At 40.3% G+C, this 16100-nt stretch overlaps 1 protein-coding gene across 2 annotated transcripts; it reads right to left on the bottom strand.

Annotated features, from left to right (window-relative positions):
- Positions 1-102: 102 nt before the first annotated feature.
- nrsn1 (neurensin 1) lies at positions 103-7031 on the bottom strand. 2 transcript variants are annotated; one of them, XM_056443583.1, is made up of 6 exons: positions 6949-7031; positions 3651-3766; positions 3424-3516; positions 3205-3323; positions 2703-2890; positions 103-2418 (listed from the first exon to the last, which is right to left on the bottom strand). In XM_056443583.1, exons 2-6 carry the CDS (start codon positions 3747-3749, stop codon positions 2315-2317), a joined length of 603 nt encoding a protein of 200 aa, XP_056299558.1. In that variant the 5' UTR covers positions 3750-3766; positions 6949-7031; the 3' UTR covers positions 103-2314. The 2 variants fall into 2 exon arrangements, with proteins under 2 accessions (XP_056299558.1, XP_056299559.1); XM_056443584.1 differs by having other exon boundaries at positions 3651-3769; positions 6949-6989.
- Between the last annotated feature and the right edge of the window lie 9069 nt (positions 7032-16100).

The raw sequence follows: 16100 nt of genomic DNA, 5'->3' as shown, positions 1-16100 counted from the left end.
ATAATGTATTATGATTCAGTACAAATACAATATTCACAGTTTTTCAGCAGCAGATATATCAATTTTTATTGTGTTCTTTGAAAAATAGACATACTGTATATAGACATTGATATATATTTGTTCTTTATTCAATCCAACCTCCAATAGGTACAGAATACATGTTTCATTTACTGGGAGAATCTACTTTTACATCAGGAGACACTTAAACTGGGAAATTGTCAGATTAGGAGCAGACAAATATCCATTGTGAATTTGGGATTGTTATGTAAAATTAAAATGTGGTCAATGTCAAAATAAAAAAAAATAAAAACACAATTCACAGCATGGAACTACAAGTCAGCAGATTTCTTGATTATTTAATAACGCTCTGGCAACACAGGAGGGGTTTGTTGATAACCGATTGTTTAACAGTTTTTTCTTTGCAGCTTGATGGTGGTTGTGTAAAAAACATGTATTTATTGTTATTATTATTAGAATGTTCTACATAGTTAAAAAGCTACATGTTTGTGTTGTGTCCGACACCAAATGCTTTAACATAACAGACTAGAGTGGAGTCTGTGATATATTAATAGTATACTCTTTATGTTTATAGGACCAGTATATAAACATATATTATTTCACACAGTATGTATCTGACATGGATTTGAAGAGGATGATTTGTTTGGAAAGACCTGCAGCTGGACTGTGACTACCACAAAACGGATTGTTCTAACCAAGTACAGTAAAAAAAGAAAAACACCAGTACTGTTTCTGTGTAATTAATTCAAAATGAACAAAGAAGAAGCAACAACAAACACAACAATTAAAAGTGACAGGGTCACAATATTAAAAAAATTATTAAAATACATATATAAACACAGCATTTTGAAAAGCAGCAAAACATGACTATTACCAACTCATTGTTAATTCTAAGTTAAAGTTACAATGAGTAATAAAACAAAGTGCAAATCGAAATATATATTTGTATATATGAAATGAAAACCTGCTTGACATTACTTCTGTTCCCCTGTAATGTCTGCACGTAAACAGGCAGCCAGTTAAAAGACAGCTTTGATGATACATACACAATGTAAGCTATTCCGCTTGCTGCATAATGTAGTTTCAAGTTCCCTTTGCTAGCATGACGACAGTTAGTGTGTCGAAAGCATCCAGACAGGGAAATGTCAAACTTGACGTAGCTGTTGTGATCTCGCCGGAGAGCCGAGTGTGTTCTCTTCATGCCCCTTGTTACGTAACTTAACCCGTCACTTTGGTCGCTCTGTCTTCGTTTCAACTCGCAGAACCTGAACTTGTTTTTCTTTCTTTCTAACCAACTGGTTAGTGTAGAAATGAGCACGCCTGGATGCCGTGTTCACGTGCTTGGGATTGTCACAGGGAGAGAAGGACGCTAATAAAGCAAGAACATGTTGCAATGAAGCGTTTGGGATTAAAGATATTAATGTACATAAGAGAAAAGATGAATGCCTCATTCGTGTTGTGAAGAAAGTGATTTGCCTGATTAGCATTTCGTTATGTCGTTCTGCACGTTACGTCTGGTTGAATGTAGCTTTCGTCAGTCTGTCTGGTCTCGTCTGTCGATCGTGTTTAAAGAGTCGCTGAAGGAGACAAGGTCGGTCAACTAACAAGACGGAAGAAATGCTTGTGTGAAATCTACCCTGAAGGTCTGCTCGAGTCAGTGTTTATCTCTCATCTGTACTGAGGATGTGTGAACGTCTAGCAAAGACTTCTCCCTCTGTAAGCAGAAATTAAAAGAAGTATCCAGCGACGGTAAAGCACATGTATTGTGCGTTTGTGATTGACAGCTTTTAGATGACACCATCGGCAATGACATAACGCTTGTTGTGTTCAGTGCTGCTTGTGATCATTTTCTGGCAATGGGGGCCAATCACCATTAACTTTGAAACAACACACTGCATCTGCTGCTCTCCACCCTCAAAGCAGTCAATGCCATCTTCCTGTACAGTAGAAATACGAAGCTACAATGTTGTCGTTCTATTAATTTGATTCTGTGGTTTGTATTTCTGGGTCGGCCTCAAGTCCTGCACGAGAGCTTCGTCAGATCACGATGTTGTTCAAACACAAGGCGTACGTAAACGCTATAATAACTGCCCCTATATAACTCCCAAATAAAGCTTTAATGTCAAACACGGCCAATAAAGATGACAAACTAATACGATCAATCATGTAAGCTGACCTTTCGAGAGAGAAAATGCACATAAATCAAAACACACGCACACTCACACACAGTCTGCACACTAAATCCATCATCTTCACACACACTCTTCTTCATTTCACGCCTTCATCGGTTCTTCTGTCAGGTCTCCGACTTCACGGTCACTGGCTGTATGTTCTGAACTTTGGAAAGTGTGACTGGCACCTTTCCCTCTCCGGGAGTCGGTGCTTTCATGATGGGGGTACCTGTGACCAAAGCAGTTCTGTTAAGTGGGATATTCATGAGCCCCAACAATAACCCTGTTACTTTCAACCTTCACTCCATAATGGGTCATGTGACGACCCTCTCGGCCACTGGCTCGTGTCCCTGTAGGTGGGCGTGTTCAAGGGTAATCAGAAGAGTGGAAACACCTGAGGTAAAAAGGCAGCACTGGCACACAAGGCCCAGGTGTTGCCAGTGCAGGGACACGAGCCAGTGGCAGAGAGTGTCGTCACAGTCGTAACAAGACAGCAGACGAGTGAAACCGTACCAACTGTCGCGTGCAGATCTGCCAACCTCTCCTTGAACTTCTGCTGCAGGTACAGTTCTTCTTTGGAGTAGCTCTTGGCGAAGGCGGACAGCAGGAGACCCACGGCCATGGAGGTGCCTCCCACACAGAACAGTACGGCACCGGTCAGCTTGCAGACATCCAATGCGCGGTTGAAACTGACGGCGTGGCTGTTCAAGAAAAAAAAAAGACAATTGGTTTAAGGCATGATTTAAAAGGGTTACATCTTCACTTGTGCAAACTATAACTGCGACCCCAAGAAAGTCTAAAGGCTGCACCCAAAAAGTTACCTTCACTTTATTGCTTTTTTCAAATGACATGAGACTAGACTAGACTCTTGCGCTGTATATAATATATTGTATGTTCCTTCCACTAACACAAGGTGCTCTTCCTTGTGATCAGAATGTGAAAAATGCTTAACATATAGCAACTGTTTATGTTAAATATACAAAGTAGTACTCCCTGTATCGTTCCTTTACAGTACCTGTCAACAAAAAGGAGATCGTCTTCGCCAAATGCTTCGATCCTGGTTGGGGTGGCATAACCCACCAAAACAACAATGAGTCCTGCAAACAATATCAGGGATCCGAACGCGAGACAGACCTGGTGGTGGGGGGGGAGAAGTTTTGCAATTACAGTACGTCCACCCAAATGGTGTCAGTTGAGACGAGAATTTGTGTTTGAGCGAGACGGTTAACCTCACCTTCCAGAGTAAAGAGCTCCACCTGCTAGGCGATCTCTGAATCTGAAAATCTTCATCACGTTCCCAGATGGAAGCGGTGCACTCCTCATAAAACTGGAGAGGAGATCAGAGAGATAAGCTTCACTAAATAAACATGGATTCTGGAGATGCAGAGTTTGTGATGGAAGAGAATGTTCCCTCTTTTATCGAGGTGTTTGTGTTTGAGTGTGTGTGTGAGAGAGAGATACCTGGTGTAGGTAAGAGCGGACTCCATACTGCTGGCAATTCCCGCTGGCTTGAGCTTGTTCACCATACTCGGACCCACACATCTCTGAGCAAGAAGTCATCCTTCACATCTGCCTACCTGCTTGAGGACACACACACACACACACACACACACACATTCATGCATGAATGCACCTCTCGCACAAGAGCCCACCCACACGGTTCGTGGACAAACTCCTGCATTTAGCAAAGTCTAAAATATGCTCACACAGATATGCCGTGCATGAATACATTCATAAACAAACATAACATGCACCCTCACACACGGAGCCTGAGAGTTATGTAACGTACTCAACACATGGGTGCCTCGGTACATTGAGATTCATGATGCATCCCCCCTGTCCGCTGTTATGAAATAAGCCATGAAATGTTGCACCAGTCCTCCTTATTACATTCAATATGATGTCGGCTGAAGAAAGAGAGGGCTGACATGCACATGATTTAATCCTCTCTTTTCCTTGTGATTTAACACCGTAACACTTTTGTTGTGCTGTACATCAAACATTCGGCAATATATTTAGTTTGACGTAGTTTACAAGGTTTCACAGATCAAATAAAGGACATAATATTAACATGTATCATGTTTTTGTTTCTTACAAGGCATATTATATCATGTTATGTAAACATAAAACATAAAACATAAAAAAAACTTCCCCCAAACTCACTTGTTTTTACATTAAGATAATTCAAGGAACCTAACTCGCTGTTTTATTTCAGCTTACATTGTGTAGCATCTTATAACTGTTAGTTTTCTTTCCTGTTACTATTAAAAACAAAACAAAATGATTGCATCCTGATAAAACATAACAATGGCAGGAAAAGAGAGGCTGGAGGAAATCGTGTTTCCCTCCCTAACCTTTTGGGATCTAGAGGCATTTCACAGCTCGGTGCCGCTGTACAGACTCACTTAACTACGTTTCAAGTTTCTGTCAGCTAGCACTAAATCTCGACTGCTGTTTCTGTTGCACCCCGAGCGCACATAATTGGGACTCAAACACTGATCCCAGTGTGGGCAACATTTCTTATCAATGCCAAAAGAATTAAAGCAAAATAAAGACACATCCCAGACACACATTTATTTACAAAATGTTATGCTCCAAAAGCCACATGCTCTTATGATACACGTGTCATAGATAAAGAAACTGCCCTCAAACTAAAAAGATATACATATATATGTATATATATATATATATATATATATAAATACTGTATATATATAACTGATGTGGTTCATTTTGATAGGAGCATAAATCAATGGGTAATATAATGTTTAATGAAGTACCTCTGATGAAAAACATGAATGGTGTTGACTTAATTAGGGTTGAAAATTCATTTGGGCTTCCATCTGCAGGTGCTTTCTAGACTAAACTGTAAGCTGGGCAGTAATAATAAATGAGCACAAAAAAGCATCATTGACCTCTGGCCTGTGTTGCCGTCAATGTGATTACCCTGCTTCCATTGTGTTTAAACATTATGTTCAAAGGCATTTGTAAAACTGAATCCATAACAGACTGTGTCTTCCTTCATTTGGCTCCCCTTTGACAGCTGACATGACACATTCACAGACATCTTGTGAGGCTGAAGTGAAGTCTTAAATGTCAAACAGCACACTGGTGTAATCTGTTTTTGTGAGTTATAGTTACATGTACACATTTTGTGGGGTTAAATGTTGGCTAGAAACAGCAAGTGTGTTGTCATTCAACACAACAGAGTGCTTGTTTCATCTATTCAACTCGATAATAGAGATGATAGATGTTCAGAAACGTGTGAGATTGAGAGTGTCCCACTTCAATAAATTAACACAGTACATGAGAGATATGAGCGTTTCAGCCAGCTCCCATAATATGAGTGTGATGAGTGGAGTGCTGCATTAAGATGAGACACAGTGTTCCCTGGTACCTCCTGTTAATCTTATTACTGCTTAATTTGTACCTGCCGAGGTCTGTTATAAGACATCTGGCGCTGCCCAAATGCTTTGAGCGCGCTCTCCTTCTCTCTCCCCATATCTGCATATTCAAGGAGGTTTAACGAGCCAAATAATGTAAAATGCAAAATATGAAAATATGAGAGATTGTTGATTTTGAACTGCTTGTTCAGGGGACTCCGTTGAGCCTTACTGTATCCCCATTCAAACACTAAACTAGAGTAGGAAACATGTTGAAATAGGAATTCCATAAATCAGGCACATTTTTCATTATCAGATTATATTTTGCTGCACGCACTCTTTTAGTGCGTGGAGATGAAATCAGTGCCCTTGACTTTATGTGGTCCAGCACAACATCCAAGCGTAGAGAAACACACACGCAGGCAATGTAAATGGCCTGAACCGACTACAGATAAGGTTATTTGATCAACTTAATGAGATGACTGCTTTGTAATATACCAACTATGGCTAAATAAACAGGACCAAAACAAATTGTGAAAATGGGGCAATACTAAATCCAGATCAGCTAACGGGTCACAGTTGTACACTGTGTCTCTATAAGACGATGCTCTATCTTATACTGGTCCATCCGCTCGCATTTAGATGTATTTTGTCTCCACGGCATAACAAAACTAAATATACCTCTCGACCTACCTTGACCTCCATAAAACTAGAGCCTTGTAAATACAAGCTGAATATATCTGCAGAATATATCTGCCATGTACAATATACAGGACACCTCGCAGTAACCCACAGGTCTCTGCGAGGTGTCCTCTGAGCGTTGGACCGGGAGCTGTCGGTGGTGCTGAACGCCATGTTCTGAGCAGCCAGCCCTCAGCCCAGCAGGACAACACAGGCGTCATACGTGACGCCGGTCTGAGAGCAGACCTCCTCCCAACCCCCCAGGAGACGCAAATAGAAACACAGCACAAGTTTCAATTCAACTTCAAAAGGCGGACACATTTGCATCGAACACGAGATCGGTTCGTCTCACCACCTGAAAACACACGCAATCTCTAAATAGGACATCCGCAGGTACGAGTTTATTGAACTTTTATTTCATCTGATTAGGAAAGCGACGCCCAAAAGCCCGAGAAATGGACATGGAAAAACCAGCGAATAGGTAAACAAGGTGACATCACAAAGTTTAAAGGAACGTTTCTTTCGACATTGTTCCCACAATAACGCGACTTCCAGATGTGATAGACGATATCGCGTGCACGGATGACGCCGAGTCTATCCAGGAAATATAATTCCCCGTTATGTTGTTGACAAAATCATCAACCCATCTGAGCATCTCTGTAATATTTCTGAAAAACACTGAAATCGTAATTTACCTGTCATTAACAGCTCGGAGAGTGATCACTCGCTACCGTTCCCTCAGCCGGGTCCCATCACTCTACATTCATCTCTCTCTCTCTCTCTCTCTCTCTCTCTCTCTCTCTCTCTCTCTCTCTCTCTCTCTCTCTCTCTCTCTCTCTCTCTCTCCGTCGATGATTCAGATGTTCACGCTGTCTTGTGCGCATGCGTCACATCCATGACAATATATGATTCATCGGAGAATATAAATAACCTGGCAGGAGGGAGGACCAGCTGAACAGAAAAGGCATTCATTCAAGATTCAACATTCATGTCGAGATGAATGAATACATATTTATTGGATGGGTGGATGACTGTTATAAGAACGGAGGGCAGGAACACTCAGTTTCAGGGCAGCTTGTCATAACAATGTCAGTTGAAAGTCAAAGACAGGCAGGCCTACAGAATATGTTGTTCTCCATCATAATATTATCATTACCATTCCAATATGCATTCAACTCCATCCATATGTACATGAACTTATAGACACAACATGACACAGTCACTGCAGGAATGTGATACCATCAGAAACACACATGAAAACATCTGGGTGGAGGAAAGGCGTCTTAGTCTTGCATCAAAATCCACGGCAGGTACACAATAATTAAAAACACACCCACACACACATACCATCTTTTCAGAATCCCAGTCACATACTGCCCAGTCTATTTTTAGCGCTACCAGTGACAGACACTGTTGAAGGAAGTATTAGTCACCATCTCAGTGCTCCTCTCCAGGGATGTATGACCTAAAGGGATGAACCACATCACGACTCAAGTACAAAAATCCTGTTCATAAATAACAAGAACGAGTCTGCTGTTCAGTCAAAACTCACCACATTAAAATGAGAGAGGCGTTTTCCAGGTTTGTTTAACGTGTGCCCTACAGTCATAACGACATTTTCTCGGCAGTTAATTTCATCTAAACAATTGAAGTGGACAACGAACGCTCGGTACATATAGGATGCAGCCGAGTATGAACCTGGCTTATGTCTATGACCTTGCACACAGTGTGGTGGGTACTTTTAATTGGCCAAAGTGGGGAAGTGGGATTTTCAGAAATAAATCTTCCGTAGGCCTAAAAAAAAACATTGTGGAAAAAAATTAAGTAGTGCTAGCGCAAAAATAATATCTCTGAGGTTTTGACTAAGTGGCAGCTTAAATAAGTGAATGTTACTAGCACCTCTGCAACATGTATTTAATGGCAAAGGCTGTAAATGGCAAGATTTTAGAAGCAACACTAGATTATAGATCTGGTTCTCACAATGTAGACTCAGGAGACATTACAGGTCTGGTAAAGTTGGTGTTTATTGGTCAAAAGGCAGCATTTCAGTCATCTCCTCATGCAAATAATATTCAGGCGGCTAACATATCGACAGGTTCTGTAATCCACAATAAAGGCCGGACTACTGAGGCAAGTAATTGAAAATAAACTGACTGAATGAGGAGCCTGGTGGCTGGATGACTGGGGTCAGATGTTCAGCTCAGGCAAGAAACTCAAAATGTCGCTGGTATTAAGATTTATTCAGTTGTATTATATCTTTATATTGTGTTGCTTTAGAACGCTGTTGACTTGACATTAAATAATATAGACATGAGTCTTTAATAATAAGATATTTTTATTTGTTATGTTTATGTAAAAATGACCTTGCATCTCAACTTATTTGCATCTTAATTACTCGAGTGGCGTGGACACATTTGTCTGACTGCTATGAACCATATACAAATGAGGATACGTGAAGGATTGGAGACCTACTTTTTATCTGATGTATGCTTTTATAGGCATCGGCTATTCTTTATGATCCTGAATAGCGTGAAATAAAAGTGCAATAACAAGAAACCCTTGAACTAAAAAGCAGCCCCATATCTTTCATTTGGTAGAGGTGTTAAATCAGAATATGTCCGTTTGACACACCGGCCTTGATAATCTTTCAAAGCTCTTGTTTGTTTTTGCATCTTGAGTGATTGCTTTCAAAGTGCATTTATAGACATCCCAGAATACCTCTCACAGCATCCAATTTCTCTCGCTAACGATTGCAGATACGTTGTAATCATAGAGAATATGTTTCTCTGAGGCTCTGTCAAATTACCTTTTAGAGTTGTTTGTGTTATTTTCTAGCCAAATCCACTTATAAACATGTTTAAATAAGCTCACACAGTAATTACTGTGTTTCTGAGAGCAGCTTTCAGGTGAAGTTAAGTAATGGACAGACAGCCCATTTTTTAAAATAAATAAATTGCCAAAAAGTACAAGACATTTAAGTATTGAATGCCCGATGTTTAACTATAGGTGAGTTTATCCTATTTATTATTGGCAAACAAAATAACCTGTGCTGTTACATCATACACAGACTTGTAATTATGATATCAAATTGCAGAATAGTAATGCACTTTTGTTGGGAAGAAAATGTTCTGTCATCTGTCTCGCATCCTGCCTCCAGTCTGTGTACAAGCTGAGCATCTTCGAGCGGAGAGAGGAGGTTTCTATGGCGACGTGAAAAGGTCACCTTCAGGAAGTTCTCTGTGAGCGTGTGCAGAATGCCAGTTGGATAATCAGGCTTCCTGTAATGACTGATAACAGACCGCAGCTCATTAGAGGAAGAATACATATTGGGTGGGGTGTGTGTGGGGGAGGGATTATTAGTCATTCTGTAAAAAAACAATGGATCATTCATACCAAAAGTATTACACACCTTTAATATAAAATACTAATTCCTACATAAAGTGGTACAAAAAAAGCAGAAATAGTCGCAGCCAAGCAGACGTGATTTTGGACTAATTGTCTACGGTTCCCTCTAATTAACACAACTGTGGCCTCGTAGTTAACTCAGTAGCTTTAGCTACTAACATGAAAGAAACACAAGCCACACATGCCTGGTTGGAACATCTTCCAGACTGCAACAAGATGACCTCATAGTGGTACCTGGCTGCCTGGCAGGACATTGTGTCCATTAGCAGCAATGCTGCAGCTCCATTGCTTCACGAGGCATTTCTTCTGGACAGTGTGTACGACGAGAGCTGAATACAAAGGAAATAATAAGCGTAACAGGCAGCCATAACCTGCTCAGAACAATCAAAAAATGATTATGATAAATTGCAGAAATTAAGTTTTTTACCCATCTCTATGTGAATTGTAATAGTAAAAATAAAAAAATAAAAAGTCTTCATATGTTTTCATCACTACTCTGAAAAGGGTTTAAGCCAACTTGTAGTCATTAGTGTTCTCTTATTATTTACTGTAGGCTACCTTTTTTAATTACCTAGGGCATGTTTCCTTTAAGTATGTGTAATGTATAGTTACTCTCTCATGCTTCACCCATGATTAGCGATAGACCAAAATACACATGGTGTGTCACTCATTCAAAACAACTTAAATCCGAGCTGATTTATTTTGTCTTCATATGCGTGTTTATGCAATTATACAATTTTAATGATCAAAAAGGTCAAACATTGCCGAATTTATTATGTAGAATCTGTGGGTCTTTGCAGTTGCTGTCCAGTTCAGATAATACATTTGGACCAGGGGAAGAAAAGCACCAAAACCTTCAGTGACCACATGTTCCAGTCTGGTTTAGTAGACACTAGTATATCGTATAAGACAGTAAACGGGCTGTTCTTTCTGTAATTGGTCAAATTGTGTCCCTGTTTCTCCTAAGGCTTTGTTGTTATGACGTGTTTTCTGATAATCTAAGTACACTATTATGATGTTGGGGATCTTGCTATGAACTAGATGAACTGACAAGCCATTGAAGCAGTTAACCACAGCACATCATTTGCTATTCTACTACAGCTGAACACACCAGCACTGGAGTCAGTAATTACTTTGAACCAACAAGGCTGACATCTACTGGCCGTACGGGCCTCTGCATCAACAGAGAATACATATGTGTAACTCTGGAAGCAGTTTAACCTTCAGAATTCAGTATTATGTATTATCTTTTGCCTCATTATGATACATATCGTCACAAATGTTGGAATGAGGCATGTGAGCTTATCCTGTTTGTGTGTACTGTTTGCTGGTCATTTAATAACTTCTAAACTGTGTTTGTGTGTAACCTTCAGGACTCAATCCGTCAAACATGCATGTGTGAGGTGTGTTTGACAACCAAACATAGCGGGAGCTTTTGTCCTATTTGTTAAAGCAACAGCTCTTTCAGTTGTTCTTTGATTTATTACACACAATTAATTTCCATTCACAAAATATAATGAGATTGTAAGACGATGACATAAACACACAGAGGACACAGAGGTGTCCATCTAAAACAGAAGCTATGCTTCCACTCAAACAAGTATTTAATAATGGTTTATTTGTAGAATTTCTTAAATATGATAAGAACATTCTGTCAAATTTGTTCTCAGATTTAAGCATACATGAATTGAGCTGATTTGCATTAGCCCTCCCCACCTCTCTATGTTTCATGATCGATGACAGGGAGGGAGATGTGATCTATCCATCTCAGGAAACGTAGAATAGCCTTGGTGTTGTTGTCCATTCTTCATCATATTGATTCCTCTGTCATTCTGCCATTCCAGGGCTGGAAGCTCGGACTCTCCACTTGGGCCTTGCTGTATTTCATAAAGTATTGACTGGAGGGGCCAAAAAGGTCTTCCTCTGATGGAAGGGATCTTTCTCTGTGGGAGAAAGCTGTCCACGTTATGGGGATCCAGTCATTAAAGTGTGGCAGTATTTATGCAGACTCACAGCATGCTGGTACCTACATGTGAGGCAACATCTGAATAAAACCACAAAGAAATAATTTGGAAAGTAGACATAATAAATAATCTTTAGCTTTGTGAATGTCCCTCGATAAGAATAATGGAGACACCATAGCAAAAACCACTGACAGTGATACAAGAAAAGTACAGAAAAAATGACCAGGTTTGAATAAGTCGGGGTACTTTAAGCAGATAAGACTGCTCTTTTTTAAATAACAAAAACAAAACATACAGATAACACTCATGCTAATTTTCTTATAATTCTAACACATACGCGCCCATCACTATGATATCAATATATTAAAACTGTGGCCAAAGGCTCTCTGTTTTATTGTCCATCAACAAATCTAGTTATGAGAATGCTTTGCTCATATTTCATATAATCATTTCTAAACAAACTAAGAAGCTTCAGGGGGAACACAGAGAATCAGGTTAAGATGGTAAAGCCGCAGTTCTAAACAAATCAGTCAAAAAAACTCCTCAGCGGGAGGCGCAGAGCTCTACGAGCAAAACATAATTGTACAATATTTTTCTTTATAATGAAAATATAACATCATTAGACACTTGGGCTTCCAATACAAATTAAACTTACATCTTTTTTGTTATACAATCTTCTAGATCAAATATCATATTAATGTTGAAATTATTCAATAAATCAGGAGGTAAAATTGAAGTAATTAGGTCAAGAAATCATATGAAGACATAAATCATAGATAAATCCTTTACCCACTGAATGTAAAAAATGTATGCAGAAGGGACAAACGTGTTTATTGAAATGTCAGTTACACTTCTCCATGTTAAGTACCTCATGTTCTAATTTACATCTCCAGAAAGTCTGGCAAAAAAAACAAAAAACTTCCCTTTTGAAATATGACTATATATTAATCATAATCATACAACACTCATAAATAACATAAATAGGTCATCGTTATAAGCTTTTTTGACAACCTATTTGGCCTTGCCACACATGGTTGTAGTCTTATGATCCTCAGCTACCACCACCTTATTACCTTCGCATTGAAAATGCCGGAAGGTTATGTTTTGATCGCCGTGTATTTATTTATTTATTTATTTGTATGCGTGTTATTCGCAAAACTCAAAAAGTATTGAACCGAATAGCATGAAATTTGGTGGGATGATTGTTTATTATCCGGGGACCAGTTGATTAGATTTTGGGATCGATCGGGTCAAAGGTCAAAGGTCATGAACAGGTCAAAATCTTTCGCAGAACTCAAAAATATTGAACCGAATCGCATGAAATTTGGTGGGATGATTGTTTATTATCCGGGGACCAGTTGATTAGATTTTGGGATCGATCGGGTCAAAGGTCAAGGTCAAAGGTCATGAACAGGTCAACATTTTCTTGAATCGCATGAAATTTGGTGGGATGATTGGTTATTATCCGGGGACCATTTGATTAGATTTTGGGATCAATCGGGTCAAAGGTCAAGGTCATGGAAAGGTCAAACTCTTTTTTTACCATAGCACGATACATTTTTGTCCAATTGGCATGCAACTAATGCCAAAATGTTCATAATTCAATGCCCAATCTTGTGATATGCGAAGGTATGCACTCTACCGAGTGCCCATTCTAGTTCTAATTGTACCAGTTCACACCCTGAGTGGTCATCAGTCACCGGCCGATGGGGGTTGATGGATGAATGTGAGTGATGAGAGACACAATTAACAGCAATTACTCATGTAGATCTAGCTCTCTCTCTCTCTCTTTCTTTCTCATACATACTTCCCTTTGATTTTCTGAGGAATTGTTGGCTTTTAGTTAAAGTCTTGGATTAGACTCCATATTCAAATTAGAAATGAGTAGGTATGGGAAAGAGTTTGTGTTGGGATGATGTCTAAGGATCGGTCCATCTGGAGAGAGACTGTTTTCTGATGGCCTCTAATTTCAAATTCATGATCTGTGTGGCCTGCCCTGTCTTGAATGTTTCACACGTACAACTAGTTTCTACACACTATTTGCATATTTTGTAAAAGAATGCTAGTTCCTTGAGTTACCCTGAACCCGATCTAAATGCAATCTTGTACCTTCCTCACGGGCAGTAGGGCGATGTTAGTGGCCAGCACACAATACCTCTCCCACGTATCGCTCTTTTTCTATTCTGTAGATCCATCTGCAATCGCAAACCCCCTCTACTTTGGTTTTCTTCCCATCTCTTTCTCCCTTTCGGCTCTGTCGTGGTCATTTAAAAAAAATGCCTCAAATTGGAGGATTAGAGGCACGTGTCTCTCTCCGTCTCTTACTGTGAGTGAGTAAGAGAGACCTTCAGTCACATGGAGATATGGCCGACCACATCCAAGGGATGTCCGTAAAGAACAAAAGCATCGGGAAGAGGCCTCCTTTGCTCTCTCAGTTACCGTGGTTACAGCCTGGCAGCTTGTGTTTGTTTGTATAGTATGTGAGCCCGTAATGTCAGTATTTACTTTCTTGTGCAGATGAAATATCCTGCTTGAAAAATGAATGAGGTTGATAATTACATTTTGGGTTAGGATAAAGGTTCAGTAGTATCAGGGAAGGATTACCACAAATGCTATAGTCAATGGAAGGCATTTAAAAGTTTAAACGTCTGGCTAAATGTGTGCATTTGTGAGTGTCTGTGTGCATACATGTGTGTGTGTGTGTGTGTGTGTGTGTGTGCGCGCGTGTGTGCCGGCTGGCAAGCAACTGTCACCACGTGGCAACAGCCAACCACGCTTCACTTATGGCCGTGCCAAGCTCTCCAATTACAGAGGACACCTCTGCCAGAAACCCCCTCTTTTCTTCTCAATAGATGGGATGACTGGGCTGCATCCTCTGACACACTCACACGCGCACACACACACACACAGACACACACACACACCCTCTCTCTCCCCTCCTCTCTCCTCATGGTGCACCTGCCTCCCTGTTCTCCAGGCCAGCTCAACCCCTATCAAAGGCTCTGAGCTTTTTTCTTCCAGAAAGCTAATCCAACACCTGTCTCCAGGCTTTATACTGGGAATAGAGGACTGTGTGCTGCGCGAGTGGGAATGCAAGAGCACAGAGGGGTGGAAGGGAGAGTGTGGTTTTTTTTGGGGAGAGAGAGAGACAGTTTGTGTTCCTGCTAGATCAAGAGCAAAAAAAGAAAGAAAGTGTGTGTGCGGCTCTTTTATGTGAGGATTTGAGAATGGACATATGGAGACTAGAAGGCACACTATAGTCTTTTCAGCAGTAATGGAGTATCAAAGGGCATTTGGGGAATAGATGGGATTTTATGTTGCAGGGGGTCAGATTAGCTCCTGTTGATTGTTGTTTTTTCAGCAAAGCTAAGATATACAGTATATATCCCAGACACATCATGCAACAAAAATGTTATATAAAAGGCATTCAGCAAGCAAAAAGATGCATATACGAAGACCAGACTATATATCTTACACTCAAACCTAACATCACATGAGGGCCTCCACTTACCATTCAAGGCAGTGTTTTTCCAGATTGTGTTAGCTCTGGGCCTCTTTCTGTCTCACCCTGGATTTAGCCTATTTGAGTCATGTTACTTCTCATGTCATATGAGAACTTGTTAAGCCCTATAGCCAAGGAGTTAAGTGAAGCATCCTGCTCTGTGTACAGAACGAGGATGGTGTTTCTGATCTTGTTGTTCCATAAACATGGTTGGCCATAGAGATATTTTGACATTTTTTACAGACTTTAATTTCACAGGAAGACTCACATCAGACCCGCTGAAGATTCGCCTTCAGCAGCAGGGGGTCTCTCAAATTGGAAATTGGGAGGTAAAATAAATCTAAGATTGCTTCCCTCCCTGTAGAGTCCCAGAAAATGGCTGCAGGGGAGATATTAGAGAGAGGGCTGAGGAGAGTTAGATGGATAGAAGGAGGGGGCAAGAAGGAGAAAGAGAAAGAGAAAAAAGAAAAAAAAAGATAAGAAATAAGAAATAAACGAAAAGGGGAAAGGACAATGAAGGGAATTATAGAGAAAAGAAGAGAAATAGAGTGAATGGAGCCTTATTCACTTTGGCCATCAGAGCCTGAAATAGTCATTTTTGCCAGTAACGGGTTCTGAAACCTCTGATGCTTGTCAGGGAATATGCACGAGTCTTGGTGCATGTCCGTGCTTGCAGATGTGCCATGGATGTCACAGCATGTGGTCATGTACAGGGGTTTATACTTTGTTATATGTTCCTCCAGTCGTGAGGGGTGGGAGCGATGATTGGACACGCTTAATCATGGCATGCCAAAGTCCCATGAACATGTGTCACTGAAAATGAAACACGGCTTATTTGAATCAGATGGGCCAATGTGGTGGCAGGTGATTGTCACACTACGCACAGCACTGAGAGTGTGTCTCTGCCGAGACATGTCCTGACATGAAAAGTGCTGTTTAGATTATCATCTAAATGTGTTACTAGGTCAAGTCTCAG

The sequence above is a fragment of the Pseudoliparis swirei genome, chromosome 22 (genome assembly GCF_029220125.1).
Source record: "Pseudoliparis swirei isolate HS2019 ecotype Mariana Trench chromosome 22, NWPU_hadal_v1, whole genome shotgun sequence".
Lineage (NCBI taxonomy): Eukaryota > Metazoa > Chordata > Actinopteri > Perciformes > Liparidae > Pseudoliparis > Pseudoliparis swirei.
The sequence above is the reverse complement of the archived record's forward strand: the minus strand, read 5'-3'. Positions and strand labels throughout refer to the sequence as shown.